The sequence below is a fragment of the Hyla sarda genome, chromosome 2 (genome assembly GCF_029499605.1).
Source record: "Hyla sarda isolate aHylSar1 chromosome 2, aHylSar1.hap1, whole genome shotgun sequence".
NCBI lineage: Eukaryota > Metazoa > Chordata > Amphibia > Anura > Hylidae > Hyla > Hyla sarda.
The window spans coordinates 258729175-258755105 of NC_079190.1; the positions used below are offsets into that span (position 1 = coordinate 258729175).

At 44.8% G+C, this 25931-nt stretch overlaps 1 protein-coding gene across 1 annotated transcript; it reads right to left on the bottom strand.

The window, feature by feature from the left end:
• Positions 1 to 259: 259 nt before the first annotated feature.
• MTFR1L (mitochondrial fission regulator 1 like) lies at positions 260 to 21862 on the bottom strand. Its single transcript, XM_056557029.1, has 6 exons — positions 21616 to 21862; positions 10823 to 10927; positions 4924 to 5030; positions 3850 to 4058; positions 479 to 779; positions 260 to 380 (listed from the first exon to the last, which is right to left on the bottom strand). Exons 1-6 carry the CDS (start codon positions 21709 to 21711, stop codon positions 269 to 271), a joined length of 930 nt encoding a protein of 309 aa, XP_056413004.1. The 5' UTR covers positions 21712 to 21862; the 3' UTR covers positions 260 to 268.
• Positions 21863 to 25931: the final 4069 nt, after the last annotated feature.

Consider the following 25931-nt stretch of genomic DNA (forward strand, 5'->3'; position numbering starts at 1 on the left):
AGTAACACAAGTAAACTGGTTGTGAGGCTGTACTGATGCCGCAGTTCACTTCATACCCGTCCTTTACTTCTTATTAGATCATTTCTATAAAACTCTAGCACCATGCAGAATGATAGTTGACAGACACTCAATGGAAAGTTTTCTTTTCTTTTAGGTGTTGTAGATTAAGTAAAACCTCAAAATAGTGTGCTGATAGTGCTCATGTCCTTTCGTATAACAAAATAAGTGACCTTTACAGAAAAAAAATGAAGAAAATAAGTTAATGGACTTAAATGTTCTTTTTATCATCTTGATCGCCTAGTGCAAACTTTTGTCTCAGGACCTCTGAAATAAGATTTATAGGATCCTCTTCTTTGTGTAAACCCTGGTTTCTATTGGACCTAGAGAGGAAAAACAGATCGAATTAACAAGAAACTCTGATATGCTCTTATTATAGAGATACTGAGCGGTAATAGAAGCATTTGGAAGTCTTTATTACCAATCTCTGTTCACTTTCATCTTGTGGATATCCTTCAATATGCCCATCATATCTGCAAAACTGTTTGACTTAGAAAGGCAGAGTGAGTCTTCATCATCAGACATGCTGGCTTCTAGTTGTTTCTGGTGGCTGAAGGAAGATTCCATTAAAGAAACAGAGGAGTATTCAGACACATCCAACTCATCCTCTTCAGTAATGTCACTGATTACAAATGACGTTGACTGGAAAGAAGGAGCAAAGTCAGGGAAGGAGGCATTTGTGTCCACATTTGCTGTTAAAGAATCTGTAGAACCAGGAGAAGCTGCACGAAAAAAACGTTATAAATAAAAAGGTTAGTTCACACTGTACATTGGAGCAGTTTTGCCTGCATTACAATGATACTCAAACATCTATAACAAAGCATTATATTCCTGCCAGCATAATGTCTTTGGCAAGGCCCAATAGGTCTCCTGATTGGTGGGAGTCTCAGCACAGAGAGCTCAAATGATGAAAAGTTTTGACATGTCTCTGTGACCTGTGAAATGTTTTTTGAAATTAAATGTATACCTTAAATTTCAGCTGTTCCTTACAGCAAACACCCACTGTTCACCGTGCTTGCATAGCCCTGCCCAAAAGGATCCTTAGGCCATGTTCACAGGGAGGAATTTTTGAGCGGAATTCTGCAAAAGAACTCCACACAGACATTCCACTGCAGCAGGCCCCACTGATTTCAACAGGATTCTGCTGCACCAGATGTTTCTGCCGTGGAAATTCCCATTCTGGAGTCTGCAGTAAGAATGTCTATTCTTTCTGTGGATTCTGCAAGGAAATGGACTGCAGTCTATGAGACGGCGCATTTCCAAATGGTCCTAGCACCAGCATGTTCTGCCAGCGCTCCATTGTCAGTGGAATGTCCAAATGGAAATTTCCATGTGGATATACCACCATTTAAAAATAGCCTTAGACCTACAGAGGAAGGCAAAAGAGAAAGCAGGCGAGAGTAGAAGTCTCTAATTTGGTAGCATAGTGGCAGCAGGATTATAATAGTTTGTAAGCTTTTATTCTAAAAAGGGCGAGGTCTTTATGTTGCTTTTGAAAGTACATGAGAATCTGATATTTTGGGGAAGTGAGATCCAGAGTATGGAGGTGCACATATCAAAAGCAAAGACGTATGGAGGGAACAGGCAAAGTCTTGCATGGCATTGTTATATTAATATGATGAACAATAAGTAGTCAGTACAGGGACTGGCAAAGAGGAGTGGTAGTGAAGGAAGTGAGGGAGAGGAAGATATAACAGGCAGTGGAGTCGAGAATTAACTGGAAAGGTTTAATAACAGTATTAAATGGAGGCCACATAGAAGGATGCTATAGTACATGATGATATAGGACATGGTAAAGTATAATGCTAGTATTTTGTTGACTTAAAGTTGAATAAAGAGTGGATTTGAGAAAGGTTTCATGGTGCATATAGCACTTGTAACAAAGAGTAAATATGCTTGTAATTAAAATGCATTCTGAAGAGTAAAGCTGGCATGCCCAGGGTACAGGCCGCCTTCTCCTCATATGATTTACAGCCAGGTTAAATCCTGTGTATACACCATTTATCTGTATTGCAGTGAAATACTGGCTGCAGCTTCACCTTCTTATCATGCGTGCGCTGTCCGTACTCTGGGAGCCCTGACTGTCAATCATAGAGGGAGAGGGTGGTGGAAGCAAGCGAGGAGAGGCATTGGAGCACGGGGTACGGAGAAGCTAATTACCGATACCTTTACTCTCATTGTTACAATTGCTACATAACCGTACTATCAATTATACAATGCATTTCTAGGTGACCATTTCTATTTATCATACAGGATCATGTGCAATATGAACTATTTATTGGAGAATGCATAAGATCTCTATTGATCTCTGAATTTCTGGTGTCATTTGGACTTTTCATAAAAAAAAAAAAATATATACATACATACACGCCTGGTAAACCATAAGGACTTCAAGTAGCATATTGCCTATACAGAGACTATTAGGTCCTATTGGCTAATGCACTTCGAATGCAGAAGCATCAGTGATTTAGGTGGTTTTATATGATTTTATGATACTGTATTCTGCTATTAGCCTAAAGTAAGTCCCAAGGGCCCTGTGACATATCTGATGGCATTTTATTGTATCATATATGTATCAGAGTAATAAATATAATATGTTTTATTGAGACTGTGATTCTGTCTAAACTCTAGCACCGTACCATTCTTTTTACAAAAGTTTCTCAATTTTTACATTTACATTTATTTTTGAGACACTGAGTATAAGTGTCAGACAGATTACTCGGTTATAGGTGCACTCTATTTTTTGAAGGTGAGTAACAGTTTGTTATTTTATTTTTTTGCAGCCCAGGCACAATGAATTTAAAATCCACCGGATATCTCCTTTAAAGGAGTACTGTGGTGCTAAACAATCTATCCCCTATCCAAAGGATAGGAGACAACTGTCTGGTCACAGGGGGGACAGCTGCTGGGACCATCCCCTCAGCGATCTCTTGCCTGACACCCTGCTCTCCTTGTGCACAGAGCAATATCCGTTCCGTGCAAGGAGACAGTGGACGCCAGCACAAAGCGGTGGTCAACATGCTCCCCCCCCCCCATGTATCTCTATGGTAGAGCCGCATATACACAAATGCTCTATCTCCTGCTCTCCCATAGAGATGCACGGAGGGGGCGTGTCAGCCAGCTTTTCATGCGGGGGTCAACACAATGCTTCATGTGGGGGGGGGGGGGAGCGAGGACCCGGCAGGAGATCAGACACTTATCCCCTATAAATTGGGGATAAATTGTTTTTATGCTGTTCCTCACTCCATTGCTGTTGGTATTACGGAGCTCTGGTCCCTATTGTAGCACCCAAGGGCTTGTGATAGGCCAGCTTAGCCAATCAGTGGCTATGACAGGACACCGCTGCAGCTGCTAGTTGGCTGAGCGGGCCTGTGGCAGCACATCCTTGAACCAGTATATAGAAGATTTCTGCTGAATGCAAAATATATTGATTTTAAGTTTGTTCAGCAACAGGAGGTATTGTTCTTATGGATTACAGGGTTTCTTTGGGACTTCGGATAGGCCATCAATATCAGATTGTGGGGGGTCTGACTACCAGCAATACAAAGTACAGCCACTACCAAATACATGGGGTTGTGCCACTGAAGTGATGCATAGCGCATGCAGGAGTGCTGCAGCCCTTTCAATCAGCTGATCAGCAAGAGGTACCAGGCATCAGACCCACCAATCTGATATTAAATATCTATCCTGAGGATAGAAGGTCAATGTTAAATTCCTGTAAAACCGCCTTGAGGAAGGAAACATAACATGATATGTTAAAATGATGAATTCAAATCAAATACTGTAGAGTACCTGCATCTGCAGAAACTATTCTAGCAATCTGGCTTCTGAGGAGACTTAGTTCATCTTGTAAGTCTGTGGACCTGTTTAAGGACATGCCTGGCTTCTTTAAACAAAACATCTTTTCTTCTTTTATCTTCAGGTTGGGGACAGATGAATTTCTTTGCATTACTAAAAGAGGACTTGGCCTCCATTTATGTTTCAGGGGTCGTGTGTCACTCCTAACAGACAGAGGAACAAACAAAATGTGTGATGTATAATTGAACTATACCACCGATCTAAGAAACCAGCTAAAGCTGACTCCCTGCCAGAGCTATATACTGCAATTATTGAGAGACATTCCTTTCTTATTGTATTATGCATAATTTATTACAATGCAACCTCGCCCTAAATGTAAGCAACAGATACAGCGGTAAACAAAAAGAATATGGAAGGATGAAAATGTAAAGCAAGGTAGACATCTCATAATGCAATATTAGTGCTAGCAAAGTGTAAGGAAATGAATGCATTACAAAGGCCGCACTGCAGCAAGCATCTGTAAGCTTGTACAAAGTATAAAAAGCCTTCTAAAGATTAACAATGTATAGGCCAGCGGTTGTCTAGTTTAGCAATGTGTGCACGGCTACATACAAAGCGAATAAAATATGCTTGGGAGAAGTAAAGCATTGACGGGAATTATTTCTTCATATGTAACGCAGTGGAAGTGTAGAGGTATATATAGGGCTGAGGAGATGAGGCATTTAACAAATTGTTATCACATTTGGGGGGGGGGGGAACAAATGACACCATACGGTGACCAATGTTGTAGCAATCTTGTGGGCGTTAAGAATTGCATATGTGGATTTGCGTTTATTTTGATGCGGTTTCCAACACCCCCCCCCCCCCGTGTGGCAAATTATGCTTCTAAGGGGAGAGGGAGGCACAAGTAGAATGCCAGAAGAAGGAAAAGTATTACTTTTCCTTCTCCCGGAATACCCCTCTAAACATTACACTGTTTCTATTGAAATCCATCTTTTCCTATTTACAACCTCAAAAGAAAAAATAATGATGCCGAATAAAACTGCTATGTAAAGAATTCATAAATACCTAACTCTTGCATATGTTTCATCATCATCTGCGGCAATCCATTTAATGTCAGCTAGAGTAGGAACCATTGGTGTGTCTGTAAAATACAGATCAGAACCAGGAAGAGCCTGTATGGGGAAAAACATTAAAATGACCAACAAGTAATAAAGCTTCCTTAAAAAGAGTACCTGTCATAATTGTCCAGTGGGACCATATCTTTAAAATTCCTGGGCAATCTCATCGCCAGATACTTGCCCCAAGACTAACAAGATCAAGAGATCTATATAGGATATGACAAAAGAATTTAAGACAGTGGATAGGGTTATAGGGAGATAAGATAAACTCCCAAGTACAAGTCACCTGTCTAACCTAAGAAGAAGTACAGTGCCGCCTACAAAAAAAAAATCAAAATAGACAAATCCCCAGGTCCAGATGGTATTCACTCTCGTGTTCTAAAGGAATTATGTAATGTAATAGACAGACCCCTATTTTTAATATTCAGGGACTCTATAGTAACAGGGACTGTTCCCCAGGACTGGCGCATGGCAAATGTGGTGCCAATATTTAAAAAGGGGACAAAAGGTCACCCAGGGAATTATAGGCCTGTTAGTTTAACCTCTGTTGTATGTAAATTGTTTGAGGGTTTTCTAAGAGATGCTATTTTGGAATATCTTGATAAAAATAAATGTATCACCCCATATCAGCATGGCTTTATGGGGAATCGGTCCTGTCAAACTAACCTGATCAGGTTTTTATGAGGAGGTGAGCTCCAGACTGGACCAGGGTGAATCATTGGATGTCGTATATCTGGATTTTTCCAAAGCATTTGATACGGTGCCACATAAAAGATTGGTACATAAAAGGAGTATGCTTGGGCTGGGGGAGAATGTGTGGAAGTGGGTAAGTAACTGGCTAAGTGATAGGAAACAGAGGGTGGTTATTAATGGTACTTATTCTGATTGGGTGACTGTTACTAGTGTGGAACCATAGGGGTCAGTCTTGGGTCCTGTCCTATTTAATATATGTATTAATGACCTTGTAGAAGGGTTGAATAGTAAAGTAGCATTCTTTGCAGATGATACTAAACTCTGTAAAGCGGTAAACACTATAGAGGACAGTGCACTGTTACAAATGGATCTGGATAGGTTGGAGGTTTGGGCTGGGATGTGGCAGATGAGGTTCAACACTGATAAATGTAAGGTTATGCACATGGGGAGGAAAATATCTGTGCTGGGATTATGTATTAAATGGGAGAACACTTGGGACGACTGACGTGGAAAAGGACTTGGGAGTCTTAGTTAACAGTAAATTTAGCTGTAGTGACCAGTGTAGGGCAGCTGCTGCCAAGGCAAATAAAATCATGGGGTGCATCAATAGGGGCATAGATGCCCACAACAAGGAAATAATTCTACCGCTGTACAAATCACTAGTCAGACCACACATGGAATACTGTGTACAGTACTGGGCACCAGTGTACAAGTAGGATATAGTGGAGCTGGAGAGGGTTCAAAGACGGGCAACTATTGTAATACGGGGAATGGGAGGACTACAGTACCCAGAAAGATTATCAGAATTAGGGTTATTTAGTTTAGAAAAAAAAAGAAGGCTTAGGGGAGACCTAATAACTGTGTTTAAATATATCAGGGGACAGTACAGAGATCACCGCGTCTAAAGGGTTAATAGCGCGCGGCACCGCGATCGCAATATAACACAGGGTCACCGCGTGACCCCGTGTTATATTGCGGAAGCAGGCCAAGGACGTTAATATACATCCTTGGTCGTTAAGGGTTGTTTTATTTATTAATTTGCCCTGAGATTCTTAGGGACGCTTATAATAGAATCTCAAGCTAAATCTTGGGCTACAAAACTGCATGGGAAGTTCAAACATCTCCTGCCGCTGGACTATCATGACAGGTACTCTTTAATAAAAATACTAACATTTTGGTTTTAGGCAGCAGAACAAATCAATGAGATGATTGTGAAGGCCTATGTGCTGACAAGGGTGAGAACCATTCTGGTATTCTAAACATTTTGTTCAGCTCTGTTTTCACATATTTGTGCTTAAATATCAATATATTAAAAGTGTGCTATATATATAGCTGTTTAACATTCCAACTTCTATCAATTAAGACAAGCAGACTTACAGTATCCTGCACAGATTTCACACAGGATTTGAAGCGGTGTACAGTCATTAACATTGAAATCTGCAGCTTCAAATCCTGCACATCAAATATTAAGGATTTTCTGGGAGTTTGTAAAAAAAGTCCCTAGTGAATCCTTTAATAATTGTAAAATCCATTAGTACTGCGCTCTAAAGTACTTTTAACCTGTTGGGGACGAAGGGCGTATGCATACGCCCTTGCGTCCTGGTACTTAAGGATGAAGGGCGTATCCATACGCCCGTGGGAATTTCGGTCCCCGCCGGGCGAGCGGCGGGCGAGGGAACGGACCGGGGTGACTGCTGATATCAGCAGGCACCCCGTGCAAATGCCCAGGGGGGTCATTAGACCCCGCCATGTTGGCGATCGGCGCAAATTGCAAGTGAATTCACACTTGCGATTTGCCCAGATTCAGGGTCTATGGTGACCCGGAATATAAGGGGGATAGCAGGTGTTTAAGAAACCCACGATCCCCCTAAAGCGATAGGAGTGAGGTGGCACGGGTGCCACCCCTCCTATCCCTGCTATTGGTGGTCTAGACGTGACCACCAATAGCAGATCGGGGGCGGGGTTACTTTAGTTTTCCCCGTCCTGCCCACCCACAATAGGCGGGCCAGAACGGGGAAAACAAAGAGGAGCGGCGCCGAAGATCACTTACCCGTCCGGCGACGGAGATCTGCGGGCAGCGTGCGGCAGAAGAAGACGGCTCCCTGGATGCGACGGAAGCCGGCGAGTTGCCTAGCAACATCTAGAGGGCTACAGTCTGAGACCACTATAGTGGTCTCTAGACTGTAGCCCTCCAGATGTTGCAAAACTACAACTCCCAGCATGCCCAGACAGCTGTTTGCTGTGTGGGCATGCTGGAATTTGTAGTTTTGCAACAGCTGGAGGTCTACAGTTTAGAGACCACTGCACAGTGATCTCTATACTGCCCTCTAGATCTTGCAAAACTACAACTCCTAGCATGCCCACACAGTTTGGAGATCACTGTTCAGTGGTCTCTAAATTGTAGCACTCCAGATGTTGCAAAACTACAAATTCCCGCATGCTCACACAGCAAACAGCTGTCTCGGCATGCTGGGAGTTGTAGTTGCGTACCTCCAGCTGTTGCATAACTACATCTCCCAGCATGCCCTTCTGTGATCAGTACATGCTGGGAATTGTAGTTTTGCAACAGCTGGAGGCACACTGGTTTCAAAACTACAACTCCCAGCATGCACGGTCTGTCAGTACATGCTGGGAGTTGTAGTTTTGAAACAGCGGGAGGCTTGCCCCCCCCCCCCCCCCCATGTGAAAGTACAGGGTACATTCACACGGGCGGGTTTACAGTAAGTTTCCTGCTTCAAGTATGAGCTGCAGCAAATTTTTCGCCGCAGCGCAAATTCCTAGCGGGAAACTCCCCGTAACCCGCCAGTGTGAATGTACCCTAAAAACACTACACTAAACACCTAATAAAGAGTAAAACACTACATATACACCCCCCTTACACTGTCCTCCCCCCAATAAAAATTAAAAACGTATTGTACGGCAGTGTTTCCAAAACGGAGCCTCCAGCTGTTGCAAAACAACAACTCCCAGCATTTCTGGACAGCCACTGACTGTACAGGCATGCTGGGAGTTTAGCAACAGCTGGAGGCACCCTGTTTTGGAATCACTGGCGTAGAATACCCCTATGTCCACCCCTATGCAATCCCTAATTTAGTCCTCAAATGCGTATGGTGCTCTCTCACTTCGGAGCCCTGTCGTATTTCAAGGAAACAGTTTAGGGCCACACATGGGGTATTTCCGTACTCGAGAGAAATTGCACTACAAATTTGGGGGGGCCCTTTTTCTCCTTTTACCCCTTATGAAAAGGAAAAGTTGGGGTCTACACCAGCCTGTTAGTGTAAAAAAAATAAAAAATAAATGTTTACACTAACATGCTGGTGTTGCCCTTTACTTTTTATTTTCACAAGAGGTAAAAGGAAAAAAAGACCCCCAAAATTTGTAACGCAATTTCTCCTGAGTATGGAGATACCCCATATGTGGGTGTAAAATGCTCTGCGGGCGCACAACAAGGCTCAGGAGTGAGAGCGCAGTATGTACATTTGACGCCTAAATTGGTGATTTGCACAGGGGGTGGTTGATTTTACAGTGGTTCTGACATAAAGCCAAAAAAAAAAATATCCACATGTGACCCCATTTTGGAAACTACACCCCTCACGTAATGTAATAAGGGGTACAGTGAGCATTTATGCCCCACAAGTGTCTGACAGATTTTTGGAACAGTGGTCAGTGAAAATGAAAAATGAAATTTTTTTGTTTGCACAGCCTACTGTTCCAAAGATCTGTCAAACGCCAGTAGGGTGTAAATGCTCACTGTACCCCTAATTACATTCCGTGAGGGGTGTATTTTCCAAAATGGGGTCACATGTGGGGGGTCCACTGTGCTGGCACCACCGGAGGTATGTAAATGCACATGGCCCCCCGACTTCCATTCCAAACAAATTATCTCTCTAAAAGCTCAATGGCGCTCCTTCTCTTCTGAGCATTGTAGTTCGCTCGCAGTGCACTTGATGTCCAAACATGGGGTATTTCCATACTCAGAAGATATGGGGTTACAAATTTTGGGGGGCATTTTCTCCTATTACCCCTTGTAAAAAAAAAAAAAAAGTAAAATTTGGGGGGAAAAACAGCATTTTAGTGAAAAATGTTTTCTTCATTTACACATCCAACTTCAACAAAAAGTTGACAAACACCTGTGGGGTGTTAAGGCTCACCGTACCCCTTGTTACGTTCCTTGAGGGGTGTAGTTTCCATAATAGTGTGCGATGTGGGGGGGTTTGCTGTCCTGGCACCATAGGGGCTTCCTAAATGGGACATGACCCCCAAAAACCATTTCAGAAAAACTCACTCTCCTAAATCCCATTGTTGCTTCTTCGCTTCTGAGCCCTCTAGTGCACCCGCCGAACACTTGACATACACATATGAGGTATTTTCTTACTCGAGAGAAATTGGGTTACAAATTTTGAGAGGATTTTTTTCCTTTTACCCCTTGTAAAAATTCAAAAACTGGGTCTACAAGAACATGCGAGTGTAAAAAATGAAGATTTTGAATCTTCTCCTTCACTTTGCTGCTATTCCTGTGAAACACCTAAAGGGTTAACACACTTACTGAATGTCATTTTGAATACTTTGAGGGGTGCAGTTTTTATAATGGGGTAATTTATGGGGTATTTCTAACCAGAAGACCCTTCAAATCCACTTCAAACCTGAACTGGTCCCTGAAATTTTTTTGAAAATTTTGCGAAAAATTTCTGCTGAACTTTGAAGCCCTCTGATGTCTTCCCAAAGTAAAAACATGTCAACTTTATGATGCAAACATAAAGTAGACATATTGTATATGTGAATCAATATATAATTTATTTGGAATATCCATTTTCCTTATAAGCAGAGAGCTTCAAAGTTAGAAAAATGCTAAATTTTCAAATTTTTCATGACATTTTTTGCATTTTTCACCAAGAAATGATGGAAGTATGGACAAAAATTTACCACTACCATAAAGTAAAATATGTCACGAAAAAACAAATCTCGGAATCAAATTTATAAGTAAAAGCATCCCAGAGTTATTAATGCTTAAAGTGACAGTGGTCAGATTTGCAAAAAATGCTCCCGTCCTTGGGGTCATAATGGGCTCCGTCTCCAAGGGGTTAAGATGTGATGCATTGTTTCTGGCCTAAATGTCCAAGTAAATACGTTACAAACCGTAATTACAGCAGTACCTCAAAGTGAGCTCTTGTACATGGCTTCAGTGGCAGATGAGATGCTATTTTCCTAACAAGGCTACGAGAGGAACCACAGGGCTTGTTCTCCCACACAGGAATAATCTGAAAGAAAGATTTAGAGGGGAAAAAAAAAAAACAATTACAAAAAAAATACATATGTAAACATCTTGAGATAAACACATTTAATTTCTGTAAAAACAAAAAGTCAAAATGCATTCATGCCTATACAATACACACTTCAAATTTAGAAAGTGACCTAGTTCTCTTGTAAACCATCTCTCTAAGGGTGTGTTCACACCATGATTTTTCTATACGGTTTCGTAAAAAAATTAAAGACGTATGCAACCGTACAGAAAACCGTGCCCACAGACTTTCCATTCAAAACCGTATTAAATCAAAATGTGTACAGTTGTCTCCATTTTTCAAACCATACGTTTTTTTTTTCTCTCCGGACAGAAAACCGTGGCCTACCACATTTTTTTTGTCCAGTTGAAAAAACATTTTAACTGTATACGGTTATTTTAACATAGGGCTCTATGAGAACCGTAAGTGTCTGGTTATGTCTATCCGGTCTTTAACCTTGCACATGCGCAGTACGAGCTGAAAGAACCACCCACCTTCTGGAATATGCTGTGAAACAACCCTCCCTTCTTCATCAAGCTCCAGAGAAGTCATTTTGCCTCAGTCTCGCAGAGAAGCCGTTTTGCTGCATAATTGCTGCCATCTTGTGTATGGAAGTAAGTGGCTCTACATCACTTCCTACTTGTTTTTAACCCTTTTTTCCATCAGAATTTAACCCTTGTCATGATAGCGTTCTATTTTCCATTTTGCATATGATCTGCTGTTTTCAATGATAATTATTGATTTTTATACTGTATTTCAAATTTTGAATGTTTTTTTTGTATTTTTTTTTTTGCCTTCACATAAGCTCCTTCTGACGCTCCCACAGCTGTAACAGCTTTAAGCGTAAAATGGGCATAATAGGCATAGTTAATCTATGCATCTTATCCCCCATCGAAAAGATAGGGGATAAGATGTCAGATCGCCGGGATCCCCCGGGATCGCCGCTGCGAGTTCGCTCTGTGCGTAATGACGGGCAATACAGGGGCCAGAGCATCATTACGTCATGGGTCTGCCCCTCACAACATCACAGCCCGCCCCTTAATGCAAGTCTATGGCGGGGGCGTGGTGACCGCCACGCCCCCTCCCATAGACTTGTATTGAGGGGGCGGGTCGTGATGTCACGAGGGGTGGAGCCGTGACGTAACGATGCTCTGGCCCCTGTATTGCCCGTCATTACGTGTAGAGCGAACTCGCTCTGTGCAGTAATGATAGAGCGGTGCCGCAGTGGGACCCCGGCGATCTGACATCTTATCCCCTATCCTTTGGATAGGGGATAGGATGTCTAGGGGCGGAGTACACCTTTAAATCACTGAAAAATACACACAGAATCTCTAGTTCAAAAAATAACCTGCTTTTCCTTCTCTCTCCAACCTAGCAAGGCAAGGCCAGTTGGCAAACCCCTCCTACTTCACTTTCAATTTCAATAGAACAACTGAAACTTTATTAACCTGTTAAGGACCAAGGACGTACCGGTAAGTCCTGAGTCCTTTCCCTTTCTATAACGCGGGGCCATGACGGCCAGGACCCGTGGCTAATAGCGCGCGGCAATGAACACCGCGTCTAAAGTGAAAGTAAATCACTGCCGGCTAGCTCAGGGGGCTGTTCGGGATAGCCGCGGCGAAATCGCGACATCCCCAACAGTTCTGGGACACGAGGAGGGTCTCCTACCTTGCCTCCTGGTGTCCGATCGCCGAATGACTGCTCAGTGCCTGAGATCCAGGCATGAGCAATGAGCGGCAGAATCATTGATCAATGGTTTCCTATGAGAAACCACTCATCAATGTAAAAGATCAGTGTGTGCAGTGCTATAGGTCCCTATGGGAGCTATAACATTGCAAAAAAACAAAAAAAAGAAGTGAAAAAAGTGAATAAAGATCATTTAACCCCTCCCCTAATAAAAGTTTGAATCACCCCCCTGGAATACTCCTGGATTGACATCTGAAGATCCTGGGGCCTCTAAGTGAAAGGTGTCTCTTAGGGCTGTCACCAAAGAGTTCACGTTGCATATGAGTCTGAGTGGTCCTCAGAGTCAGATGCCGGCTCGGAAGCCTCGTCTACCAGTTCACCAGGGGAATGAGAATGAGTAGAGGCGGGACCCACGAGGGAAACGCTCACGTCTATCTGAAGACTCAATGGAAGAGTCAGATGAGGCACCCCTAGGACGCTTGTGAGAGCGTGAAGTATGTGGAGACGAGGAATGGGCCCTTCCAGAGGTCCTGCGCAGGGAAGATCCCTTCAAGGCGTACACCACTTACTGGGAGGCCTCAGCCACCGAACTAGTCAAGTCGGCCATATACTGGGACAGGGAAGAAACCCAGGCTGGGGGAGTGGCTGAACCCACCGGGACCGAAGGGACATCAGGGGGTACCATGGGGTCTGGGGGAGCAGTGGAGCAGGCAGGGCAAGTGGGCTCAGCGGAGCCAGACATCTTGGTATTACAGTGCTTACAGAGATAGTAAGTCACGGAAGATCCAGGTTTCTGTTTATAGGAAGGAACAGCTCTGGATACGGACATAATGTAGAACGAAAAAAGGAGATAGGAACTTTCTCACCCTAGTCTGTGTCCCCTGTCAGCTGCAGTGAGGAGAACTCGCTCTGAGCAGCTAGAAAGAGAGTGAACAGGCCAGCCAATAGGAAGAGAGGGGCGTGCCTGAAGCAAGGCACTCACTAACTGACCCCTTCTAACTGAAAATCGCACTCACGGCACTGATTGGAGGCTGCTTCGCGCCTCTGAGAGCTCCTAGCCCTGTGGGCGGAGCTATAGACGGCCTTAAAGAACTGTCATGGCGCCCGCTGCTTGTCCCGAGCGCACCTGACCACCCGGGGAAGAGAGTGGGCGGACAAAGCGCCGACAGAGACTGCCGGTGAAAGCGAAAGTGAGCCGGCGCTGAAGCGCCCGGCTCACGGCAGCGCCGTGGCTATCAGCCGCACATAAGGTGCTGCCGACAAACGAAAGTAAACCGGCGCTGAGAGCGTCCGGCCCGATACAGCGCCACGGCTGACAGCCGCATATAAGGCGCTGACATGGTAGCACAAGCACACACATATAAGTGAAGTGCACCAAGCGCGCACACACACACACACACACACACACACACACACGTGTAGTGCCCCATAAAAAATGCCCCCTCAGGTGCCACTGCTTTTTAAAGGTAAGGAGGAAAAAAAACGGAAAACCCCCGGGTCATGAAGGGGTCAATATTGCCCATTCTTTTTGAATACACTTCTGACTTTGGCTCAAAAACTGCAGTGGCAGTTTTCCCAAAAAAAACACTAGAAAAAAAACTTGTGTGGTAAGCAAGCCTTATGCCACAAGTGCATGAAATACATTGAGTGCTGATGCTGCATGTCACAAACCATACACGTAGGAAGAGTCTGTGGAAATCCCCTACTGGCAACTACAATGTATGATGTCACCACAGTGGGGTACATCAGAGTGGCGGTAATACATTAAGGGGATAAAACAAAATGGAGTTAAAGGGGGTTATCCAGTTTTGTTAAGCTTTTTATTCAGCCCGGGAAGGTAAGTTAAAATAAACTTTAACTTACTTTCCACCGCTCCACAGATATATGCCTTTCATCCTTTTTCCGCATTCTGGGGCCTGACAAGTCATACTACACTGAGCCTATCGACAGCCACAATGGTGTCCTTCTTTGGACAGGGATACACTAATAATTATAACTGTGTGATGTATTATCCAAGCCATGGGCGAGAGGTCATTCAGACTGTGGGTTTGTGTATTGCATTTTATTGGGGGGTCTGGCTGTTTGTTTACATCTCCTTTGAAGTCAAAGGCTTTTTTGAAGTCATGCACTCTGGTCCCATCCTATAATCAAACAGATAAGGGTCCAGAAAGAGAGAAGACCCCCTGGTGGGATCAGAGGGGAGGGGGGAATGGAGTCTCCCTCCCAAGAAAGCAGATATGATATTTAAAACGATGCTAGACTCAGGTTGTTCAATGCTGTGCAACAAGCTGACAAGACCATCCTAAGAACAGCACTCTCACTGACAAGGACTACTATATCATCATGCTGTACGAACTTCATCTTTTGTTTTCTGAACTTGTCTTGCAAAACTCTTTTATATATTGTTGTAACTGTATGTCATTTGTTTCTGTATTTTTATATAGTCAGCACTGTGATACCTTTTATCAGATTAAATGTTCAATTAATCAGCTCAGGTCTTTGATCTCTAAATATATGAGCTCACCTTTCTGAAGGCAGCTCTGGTGGAAACACGTTTATCTAAGGGTTAATTTGGTGACTTGCTGGGACTAGTAGTGGATACCCAGAGGTCTGGTGGCCTTAACCCTTGCACCATCACACTCTCTCTAGCGTCTTAGCTGGACCGATAGGGTGTGATCGTGACAGCAAGTAAACAGCAAAGGGTCTTATAATTATGCAAGGAACAATATATTAAAAGTTTAGTTTGGTGACAGGTACTCTTTAAATACTTTTCGGAACTAAAACATTGATGGCCTAACCATAGGCTGGACAATACATTGTTGGTAGGGGGTCCAACTAAAAGACCTTTATTGATCAGCAGAATTAAGTGCTGAGATGTATTGATGGGACAGCTTTGCCTGGATAAAAACTGGCCAAGTACCAGGGAAAAACAGTGTGATACTATTCTTGGGTAATTTTAGGCCACTGGTCTTCTATAAATTACAAAGTAGAATCTGTCAGCAGCATCACCAGCACTAACCTGCTGGTATTGCCTATTAGTTAGGGTGATGCTGATCAAAATTGTGGTTACTTTGTCTTTTTAGGTGTCACTGTTTCTGATACATGTATGTAAACTAGGCTCTCTGTGCACTCAGGGCATTTTCTAGCCCCAAGGTGCACTGGTTCTTCTTCCTGGCCAGTCTCTTACCCATATCCCCTACTGAATATTCAAAAACTCATGGTGCTATGTGCCATGATCCCATGTGTGTGAGGAGATAATCCAGCGGATTTAGTCAGGGCTGGAGATCTCGTAGCATCCACGTGCAGATGAGGGAGAGTTCGAATATTCATTAGGGGATGTGTGCAAGGGACTAACCAGGAAGAAGAACCAGTGCACCTTGGGGCTAGGGAACACACCGAGTGCACCAAGACCCTCATTTACATTTCTCGGGAACAGCAGCATCTAAAGGTAACCACCATTTTCAATTGCATCAACCAGCAAGTTAGTGCGGGTAATGCTACTGACCAATGCCATTGTTACCATTCCACTTTAATATTTTATTAAAGTATTATAAAGTCGATCCAATAGGACTAGTTTTTGAATCAGTTTCCCTCTAGCTCTGTAAACAAAAAGAGCTTCTGGAACACCGGCTATATGTGAATGTGCCCATAGGGCACAGGAGAAATACAAAAAGTGTAGTAGGTGCTGGCTGACACATGATGCATGGGCCACCGTCCAGTGTTTATCACTCTAGGTCAGTGTTTCCCAACCCAGTCCTCAAGGCACACCAACATTCCGGGTTTTTTCAGTTACTCCATTGGAATAGAACAGGGAAATATTTAAGTCCTGGACTGTTGGTGTGCCTTGAGGACTGGGTTGGGAAACACTGCTCCAGGTGACAGCTTGTGAGACAAGTAAAGCACAAGAATGAATGATAGGTAAATGCAGATGAAACTTTAGGGCATCCATCTGGTACAGCTTCGAAATCTGCATTAGAGTCAAGGACCCCTGAAACAGGTAGTTGCCCCTAGAAATGTGCCCTTGGTGTATAAATGGTTTTTTTCCCTTCTAGTTTTGAGCTATTATAAATCCACCTAAATTCTCTTTAACTGTCAGCATGTCACAAAGTACAAAATGTAAGGGTACATTCATACCTACAGTATCTGCTGTGGATATCAATATAATAAGTGATTGAACACCCTATATAATCTGCAGCAGATCCTGTATGTGTGAATACACCCTAAATTAAAGTGGGAAAACCTGGGCCAGCTCTGCTAGAATGACGCTGTGCTTATGGGGACAAATGCTAGCATGGGACCATTTCCCAGGTGAACACTTATGGAGGACAGCACAATGGGGGCACTGCCAGTGATCCTACATGTTATGTGACACGTGTGTTATGGGGGGGGGGGACTATATACAAACACAGAGCACCAGTATCACTTCCATCATGATACCATGATATCAGGGCCTCTGTGATAACTGTGTGGTGTGCACTTACTATAGTAACATCACCCCCATCATGTAGGGCAGTAATAGGGCCTCTATAATACCAGTATAGTATAGGAACATCACCCCCATCATGTAGGGCAGTAATAGGGCCTCTATAATACCAGTATAGTATAGGAACATCACCCCCATCATGTAGGGCAGGAATAGGGCCTCTATAATACCAGTAAAGAATAGTGACATCACCCCCATCATGTACGGCAGTAATAGGGCCTCTATAATACCAGTATAGTAAAGAATAGTGACATCACCCCCATAATGTAGGGCAGGAATAGGGCCTCTATAATACCAGTAAAGAATAGTGACATCACCCCCATCATGTAGGGCAGGAATAGGGCCTCTATAATACCAGTAAAGAATAGTGACATCACCCCATCATGTAGGGCAGTAATAGGGCCTCTATAATACCAGTATAGTAAAGAATAGTGACATCACCCCCATCATGTAGGGCAGTAATAGGGCCTCTATAATACCAGTATAGTATAGGAACATCACCCCCATCATGTAGGGCAGGAATAGGGCCTCTATAATACCAGTATAGGATAGGGACATCACCCCCATCATGTAGGGCAGGAATAGGGCCTCTATAATACCAGTATAGGATAGGGACATCACCCCCATCATGTAGGGCAGTAATAGGGCCTCTATAATACAGTATAGAATAGTATAGTAACATCACCCCCATCATGTAGGGCAGTAATAGGGCCTCTTTGATTCCAGTATAGTATAGTAACATCACCCCCATCATGTAGGGCAGTTATAGGGCTTCTTTGATTCTAGTATAGTATAGGAACATCACCCCCCATCATGTAGGGCAGTAATAGGGCTTCTTTGATTCCAGTATAGTAACATCACCCCCATCATGTAGGGCAGTAATAGGGCCTCTATAATACAGTATAGTAACATCACCCCCATCATGTAGGGCAGTAATAGGGCCTCTATAATACCAGTATAGTATAGGATAGTAACATCACCCCCATCATGTAGGGCAGTAATAGGGCCTCTATAATACCAGTATAGTATAGGATAGTAACATCACCCCCATCATGTAGGGCAGTAATAGGGCCTCTATAATACAGTATAGAATAGTATAGTAACATCACCTCCATCATGTTGGGCAGTAATAGGGCCTCTATAATACAGTATAGAATAGTATAGTAACATCACCTCCATCATGTACGGCAGGAATAGGGCCTCTATAGTACCAGTAAAGAATAGGGACATCACCCCAATCATGTAGGGCAGTAATAGGGCCTCTTTGATTCCAGTATAGTATAGTAACATCACCCCCATCATGTAGGGCAGTAATAGAGCCTCTATAATACCAGTAAAGAATAGGAACATCACCCCCATCATGTAGGGCAGTAATATGGCTTCTTTGATTCCAGTATAGGAACATCACCCCCATCATGTAGGGCAGTAATAGGGCCTCTATAATACCAGTAAAGAATAGGAACCTCACCCCCATCATGTAGGGCAGTAATAGGGCTTCTTTGATTCCAGTATAGTAACATCACCCCCATCATGTAGGGCAGTAATAGGGCTTCTTTGATTCCAGTATAGTAACATCACCCCCATCATGTAGGGCAGTAATAGGGCTTCTTTGATTCCAGTATAGTAACATTACCCCCATCATGTAGGGCAGTAATAGGGCTTCTTTGATTCCAGTATAGTAACATCACCCCCATCATGTAGGGCAGGAATAGGGCCTCTATAATACCAGTAAAGAATAGTGACATCACCCCATCATGTAGGGCAGTAATAGGGCCTCTATAATACCAGTATAGTAAAGAATAGTGACATCACCCCCATCATGTAGGGCAGTAATAGGGCCTCTATAATACCAGTATAGTATAGGAACATCACCCCCATCATGTAGGGCAGGAATAGGGCCTCTATAATACCAGTATAGGATAGGGACATCACCCCCATCATGTAGGGCAGTAATAGGGCCTCTATAATACAGTATAGAATAGTATAGTAACATCACCCCCATCATGTAGGGCAGTAATAGGGCCTCTTTGATTCCAGTATAGTATAGTAACATCACCCCCATCATGTAGGGCAGTTATAGGGCTTCTTTGATTCTAGTATAGTAACATCACCCCCATCATGTAGGGCAGTAATAGGGCCTCTATAATACAGTATAGTAACATCACCCCCATCATGTAGGGCAGTAATAGGGCCTCTATAATACCAGTATAGTATAGGATAGTAACATCACCCCCATCATGTAGGGCAGTAATAGGGCCTCTATAATACCAGTATAGTATAGGATAGTAACATCACCCCCATCATGTAGGGCAGTAATAGGGCCTCTATAATACAGTATAGAATAGTATAGTAACATCACCTCCATCATGTTGGGCAGTAATAGGGCCTCTATAATACAGTATAGAATAGTATAGTAACATCACCTCCATCATGTACGGCAGTAATAGGGCCTCTATAGTACCAGTAAAGAATAGGGACATCACCCCAATCATGTAGGGCAGTAATAGGGCCTCTTTGATTCCAGTATAGTATAGTAACATCACCCCCATCATGTAGGGCAGTAATAGAGCCTCTATAATACCAGTAAAGAATAGGAACCTCACCCCCATCATGTAGGGCAGTAATATGGCTTCTTTGATTCCAGTATAGGAACATCACCCCCATCATGTAGGGCAGTAATAGGGCCTCTATAATACCAGTAAAGAATAGGAACCTCACCCCCATCATGTAGGGCAGTAATAGGGCTTCTTTGATTCCAGTATAGTAACATCACCCCCATCATGTAGGGCAGTAATAGGGCTTCTTTGATTCCAGTATAGTAACATCACCCCCATCATGTAGGGCAGTAATAGGGCTTCTTTGATTCCAGTATAGTAACATCACCCCCATCATGTAGGGCAGTAATAGGGCTTCTTTGATTCCAGTATAGTAACATTACCCCCATCATGTAGGGCAGTAATAGGGCTTCTTTGATTCCAGTATAGTAACATCACCCCCATCATGTAGGGCAGGAATAGGGCCTCTATAATACCAGTAAAGAATAGTGACATCACCCCATCATGTAGGGCAGTAATAGGGCCTCTATAATACCAGTATAGTAAAGAATAGTGACATCACCCCCATCATGTAGGGCAGTAATAGGGCCTCTATAATACCAGTATAGTATAGGAACATCACCCCCATCATGTAGGGCAGGAATAGGGCCTCTATAATACCAGTATAGGATAGGGACATCACCCCCATCATGTAGGGCAGGAATAGGGCCTCTATAATACCAGTATAGGATAGGGACATCACCCCCATCATGTAGGGCAGTAATAGGGCCTCTATAATACAGTATAGAATAGTATAGTAACATCACCCCCATCATGTAGGGCAGTAATAGGGCCTCTTTGATTCCAGTATAGTATAGTAACATCACCCCCATCATGTAGGGCAGTTATAGGGCTTCTTTGATTCTAGTATAGTAACATCACCCCCATCATGTAGGGCAGTAATAGGGCCTCTATAATACAGTATAGTAACATCACCCCCATCATGTAGGGCAGTAATAGGGCCTCTATAATACCAGTATAGTATAGGATAGTAACATCACCCCCATCATGTAGGGCAGTAATAGGGCCTCTATAATACCAGTATAGTATAGGATAGTAACATCACCCCCATCATGTAGGGCAGTAATAGGGCCTCTATAATACAGTATAGAATAGTATAGTAACATCACCTCCATCATGTTGGGCAGTAATAGGGCCTCTATAATACAGTATAGAATAGTATAGTAACATCACCTCCATCATGTACGGCAGTAATAGGGCCTCTATAGTACCAGTAAAGAATAGGGACATCACCCCAATCATGTAGGGCAGTAATAGGGCCTCTTTGATTCCAGTATAGTATAGTAACATCACCCCCATCATGTAGGGCAGTAATAGAGCCTCTATAATACCAGTAAAGAATAGGAACCTCACCCCCATCATGTAGGGCAGTAATATGGCTTCTTTGATTCCAGTATAGGAACATCACCCCCATCATGTAGGGCAGTAATAGGGCCTCTATAATACCAGTAAAGAATAGGAACCTCACCCCCATCATGTAGGGCAGTAATAGGGCTTCTTTGATTCCAGTATAGTAACATCACCCCCATCATGTAGGGCAGTAATAGGGCTTCTTTGATTCCAGTATAGTAACATCACCCCCATCATGTAGGGCAGTAATAGGGCTTCTTTGATTCCAGTATAGTAACATCACCCCCATCATGTAGGGCAGTAATAGGGCTTCTTTGATTCCAGTATAGTAACATTACCCCCATCATGTAGGGCAGTAATAGGGCTTCTTTGATTCCAGTATAGTATAGGAACATCACCCCCATCAGTGATCACTGTATATACTGATCCCATATAGGCTATCGTGACGTCACCCATGATGTTACTATCACAGCACACTACGTTGTTTACAGAGTAGTGACACCACCCGGGCCCTGTTATTCTCCTCCCCTCACCTTGGATCGCTTCCTCCGACCACATCTCCGCCCCTCAGCGGCCTCGGGGGTCCCGTAGGCCTCGGCTCCATCACTGCACGCGTCCACGGAGGCCATGTTAAGCTAGCAGAGAGCTTCCAGTGCAGGGGACGCAGTGTCCTTCTAGTCCCGGGCAGAGTAACGGGCACCGCTCTCTGTTGTACTGGCACAGCTGTTGTCTCTACGTGCTCGCTCCCGCAGTAATGTCCGCGCATGTGCGGGAGCGTGCTGCGCGCCGCCGGGGAGCTGTGTGAGGGGTTGCTGTGCTCGTGGGGCCGAGCTGTGACTGAGCAGTGTGGCAGGAATGAGTCCTTACACCTCGGCTCCTAGGGCGGGAAGAGAACTTGGTTAATACTGTATGGCCCCCGCGAAATTCACACTGAAAACACAGAATGGACCTCAGACTAATTCCTTCTTCACCATATCTGCCAACTGTTTGGAAAGAGGATTGTTCACACAGGCCACTTGGTTTTCACAGAGGCCAATAATACCACTCAGGGTCGGACTGGGACCAAATATAGGCAGTCGGACCCCCACCTAAATAATCTGTGCTGCATAGTCTAAAATCATCACAGGTTAAGTGGCTCTCCAGCTGTTGAAAAGCTACAAAGCTCCCATCATGGCTGGAGAGCTTCAGGCATGATGGGAGTTGTAGTTTTATTACAGCTGGAGAGCCCCTGTGTTTCCCATCATCACTGCAGAAATGACTGATGGAACAGTCAGGAGAATACACAATGGTAAAATGACTCACAAGAGACGTCTTCTCTGTTGTCTTTTCTTCTTCATCTGGTCTAAACACCAGGACTTCTTCCAGCTCCATCTTCCTCTGTGGAGTCTGATCTCCAGACATCTTAGGTTCCTCACAGATCCTCATCAGACAATAAACATTATTGGGGAGATTTATCAAAACCTGTGCAAAGGAAAAGTTTCCCATAGCAACCAATCAGATTGCTTCTTTTATTTTGCACAGGCCTTGTTAAAAATGAAAGAAGCGAGCTGATTGGTTGCTATGGGCAACTTTTCCTCTGGACAGGTTTTGATAAATCTCCCCTATAACCCTACCAGACCTCATGCTCCCTAAAAATAATACTGCCAGACAGTTTCTTCTGTTTGGCAGAATCTCACTCCTGTACTGTCCTCCCCCACCTTTCCCCTCTTTCCGCAGACCTTTAAAGGAGTACTCTAGTGCAGAGTATTTCTGCCCGGGCTGCAAAATAAATGAAAATGAACCCTCACTCACCTTCCTGGGTTCCCGCGGAGCGCCACTACAGCTGTTCGGTCCTCCGGTCCATCCTCTTCATACTTCCGGGAGTAACGAAGCGTCACATGGGGCTCAGCCTATCGCCAGGCCGCCGCGATGTTCATCTTCGGCCCGCGATAGGCTGAGCGCCATGTGGCGCTTCATTACACGCGGAAGTATGAAGGAGATTGACCGGAGGACCAAACAGCTGTAGCGGCACTCCGCGGGAACCCAGGGAGGTGAGTGATGGATCATTTTCATTTATTTTGGCCTACTAACCCTGAAAATTCAATTATAAAAAACACAACACATTGAAAATTTTTTTTTATTTAAAAACAACACTCCCCCACAGCCCTCGTTAACCATTTTATTGAAATTTAAAAAAAACGCTGGTCATCGTCGCAGTACACCGAATCTGACATAGTCCTTCACATTCAGGTATCTGAAATGAGAAGAAAAGAAAAACAAGAAATATGGGTTAGTACATTTTTTGTGCTCTCCCCTGGGAAGAGCGCACATAATGCAGCGTGTTCCTAAATAGGGAGCCTCCAATTATTGCTAAACTACAACTCCCATCATGGGGGGCTGTAGTTAAGTGTGTTCCCTGTTTGGGAACACACTTCCAGAAAGGCTCTGTTCCCATTATGCAAAACGTATAATGTGAACAGAGATCTGTCCCTCTGCCCTTGGAGTACTACTCCCATTAGTACCGCGGCGCTGCTGAGGGATGGCACTAGCACATCCCTGGCTGCGGGACTTTTAGGACTACTACTACAGACTCTGCCCATGATGGGAGTTGTAGTCCAGGGGCTGAGGTGCAGATCGCACCGGGTCATTTATTAACTGTAAAAGCTAGCGGTACATGCGTCTACACTGGGCTGCCCACGGCTTCTATATACAGCTGTCATAATTCATAATCGCCGCCGCCGGAACATGGGAGCTCTGATTGGTCAATAACTATTCAGCAATCAGAGCTCCTGTGTTCCGGCGGCGGGGATTACGAATTATGACAGTGTATATAGAAGCCGGCGGGGTGCGCAGTGTAGACGTATGTACCGCCGGCTTTTTAATTTAAATGCGGATCGCAGCAGATCATTCTCTGGAGATCTGCTGCGATTAGCATTTATTAACTATACATACCAGCGGTACATGCGTCTACACTGTACTGAACGTCGGCTTCTATATACAGCTGTCATAATTCATAATCGCCACCGCCGGAACACGGGAGCTCTGATTGGTGAATAGCTATTGACCAATCAGAGCTCCCGTCTCCCGGCAGCGGGGATTATGAATTATGACAGTGTATATAGAAGCTGGCGGCAGCGCAGTGTAGACGCATGTACCGCCAGCTTTTACAGTTAATACATGCGGATCGCAGCGTGTCTCTGCAGAATGACCCGGTGCGATCTGCACCTCAGCCCTTGGACTACAACTCCCATCATGGGCAGAGTAGTGCCATCCCTCAGCAGTGCCGCGGTACTACAACTACTCCCATCATGGGACAGACTCTGATAGGAGTAGTAGTCCAAGGGCAGAGGGGCAGATCGCAGCAGATCATTCTCTGGAGATCCGCTGCGATCCGCATTTATTAACTGTAAAAGCCGGCGGTACATGCGGCTCCACTGCACTGCACTCCGCTCCTATATACAGTTCTTATAATTCACAATCCCCGCCGGGAGACGGGAGCACTGATTGGTGAATACCTATTGACCAATCAGAGCTCCCATGTCCCGGTGTCGGGGATTATGAATTGTGACAGTGTTTATAGGAGCCGGAGGCAGCGCAGTGGAGCCGCATGTACCGTTATAGTTAATAAATGCAGATCGCAGCGGGTCTCTGCAGAATGACCTGGTGCGATCTGCAGCTCAGCCCCTGGACTACAACTCCCATCATGGGCAGAGTCTGTCCATGATGGGTGTGGCTGTCACGATGCCGGCTGGCAGGAGGTGGATCCTCTGTGCCAGAGAGGGATTGGCGTGGACCGTGCTAGTGGACCGGTTCTAAGTCACTACTGGTTTTCACCAGAGCCCGCCGCAAAGCGGGATGGTCTTGCTGCGGCGGTAGTGACCAGGTCGTATCCACTAGCAACGGCTCAACCTCTCTGACTGCTGAAGATAGGCGCGGTACAAGGGAGTAGACAGAAGCAAGGTCGGACGTAGCAGAAGGTCGGGGCAGGCAGCAAGGATCGTAGTCAGGGGCAACGGCAGGAGGTCTGGAACACAGGCTAGGAACACACAAGGAAACGCTTTCACTGGCACAATGGCAACAAGATCCGGCGAGGGAGTGCAGGGGAAGTGAGGTATACATAGGGAGTGCACAGGTGAACACACTAATTAGAACCACTTGCGCCAATCAGCGGCGCAGTGGCCCTTTAAATCGCAGAGACCCGGCGCGCGCGCGCCCTAGGGAGCGGGGCCGCGCGCGCCGGGACAGGACTGACGGAGAGCGAGTCAGGTACGGGAGCCGGGGTGCGCATCGCGAGCGGGTGCCACCCGCATCGCGAATCGCATCCCGGCTGGAGGCGGTATCGCAGCGCACCGGGTCAGTGGATCTGACCGGAGCGCTGCAGGAGCGAGAGTGTAGCGAGCGCTCCGGGAAGGAGCGGGGACCCGGAGCGCTCGGCGTAACAGTACCCCCCCCCCCCCTTGGGTCTCCCCCTCTTCTTAGAGCCTGAGAACCTGAGGAGCAGACTTTTGTCTAGGATATTGTCCTCAGGTTCCCAGGATCTCTCTTCAGGACCACAACCCTCCCAATCGACCCAAAAAAAAGTTTTCCCTCTGACCTTCTTGGAGGCCAGTATCTCCTTTACGGAGAAGATGTCCGAGGAGCCGGAAACAGGAGTGGGAGAAACAAGTTTGGGAGAGAAACGGTTGATGATGAGTGGTTTAAGAAGAGAAACGTGAAAGGCATTAGGAATACGAAGAGAAGGAGGAAGAAGAAGTTTGTAAGAGACAGGATTAATCTGGCACAAAATTTTGAAAGGACCAAGATAGCGTGGTCCCAATTTGTAGCTAGGGACACGGAAGCGGACATATTTAGCGGAGAGCCATACCTTGTC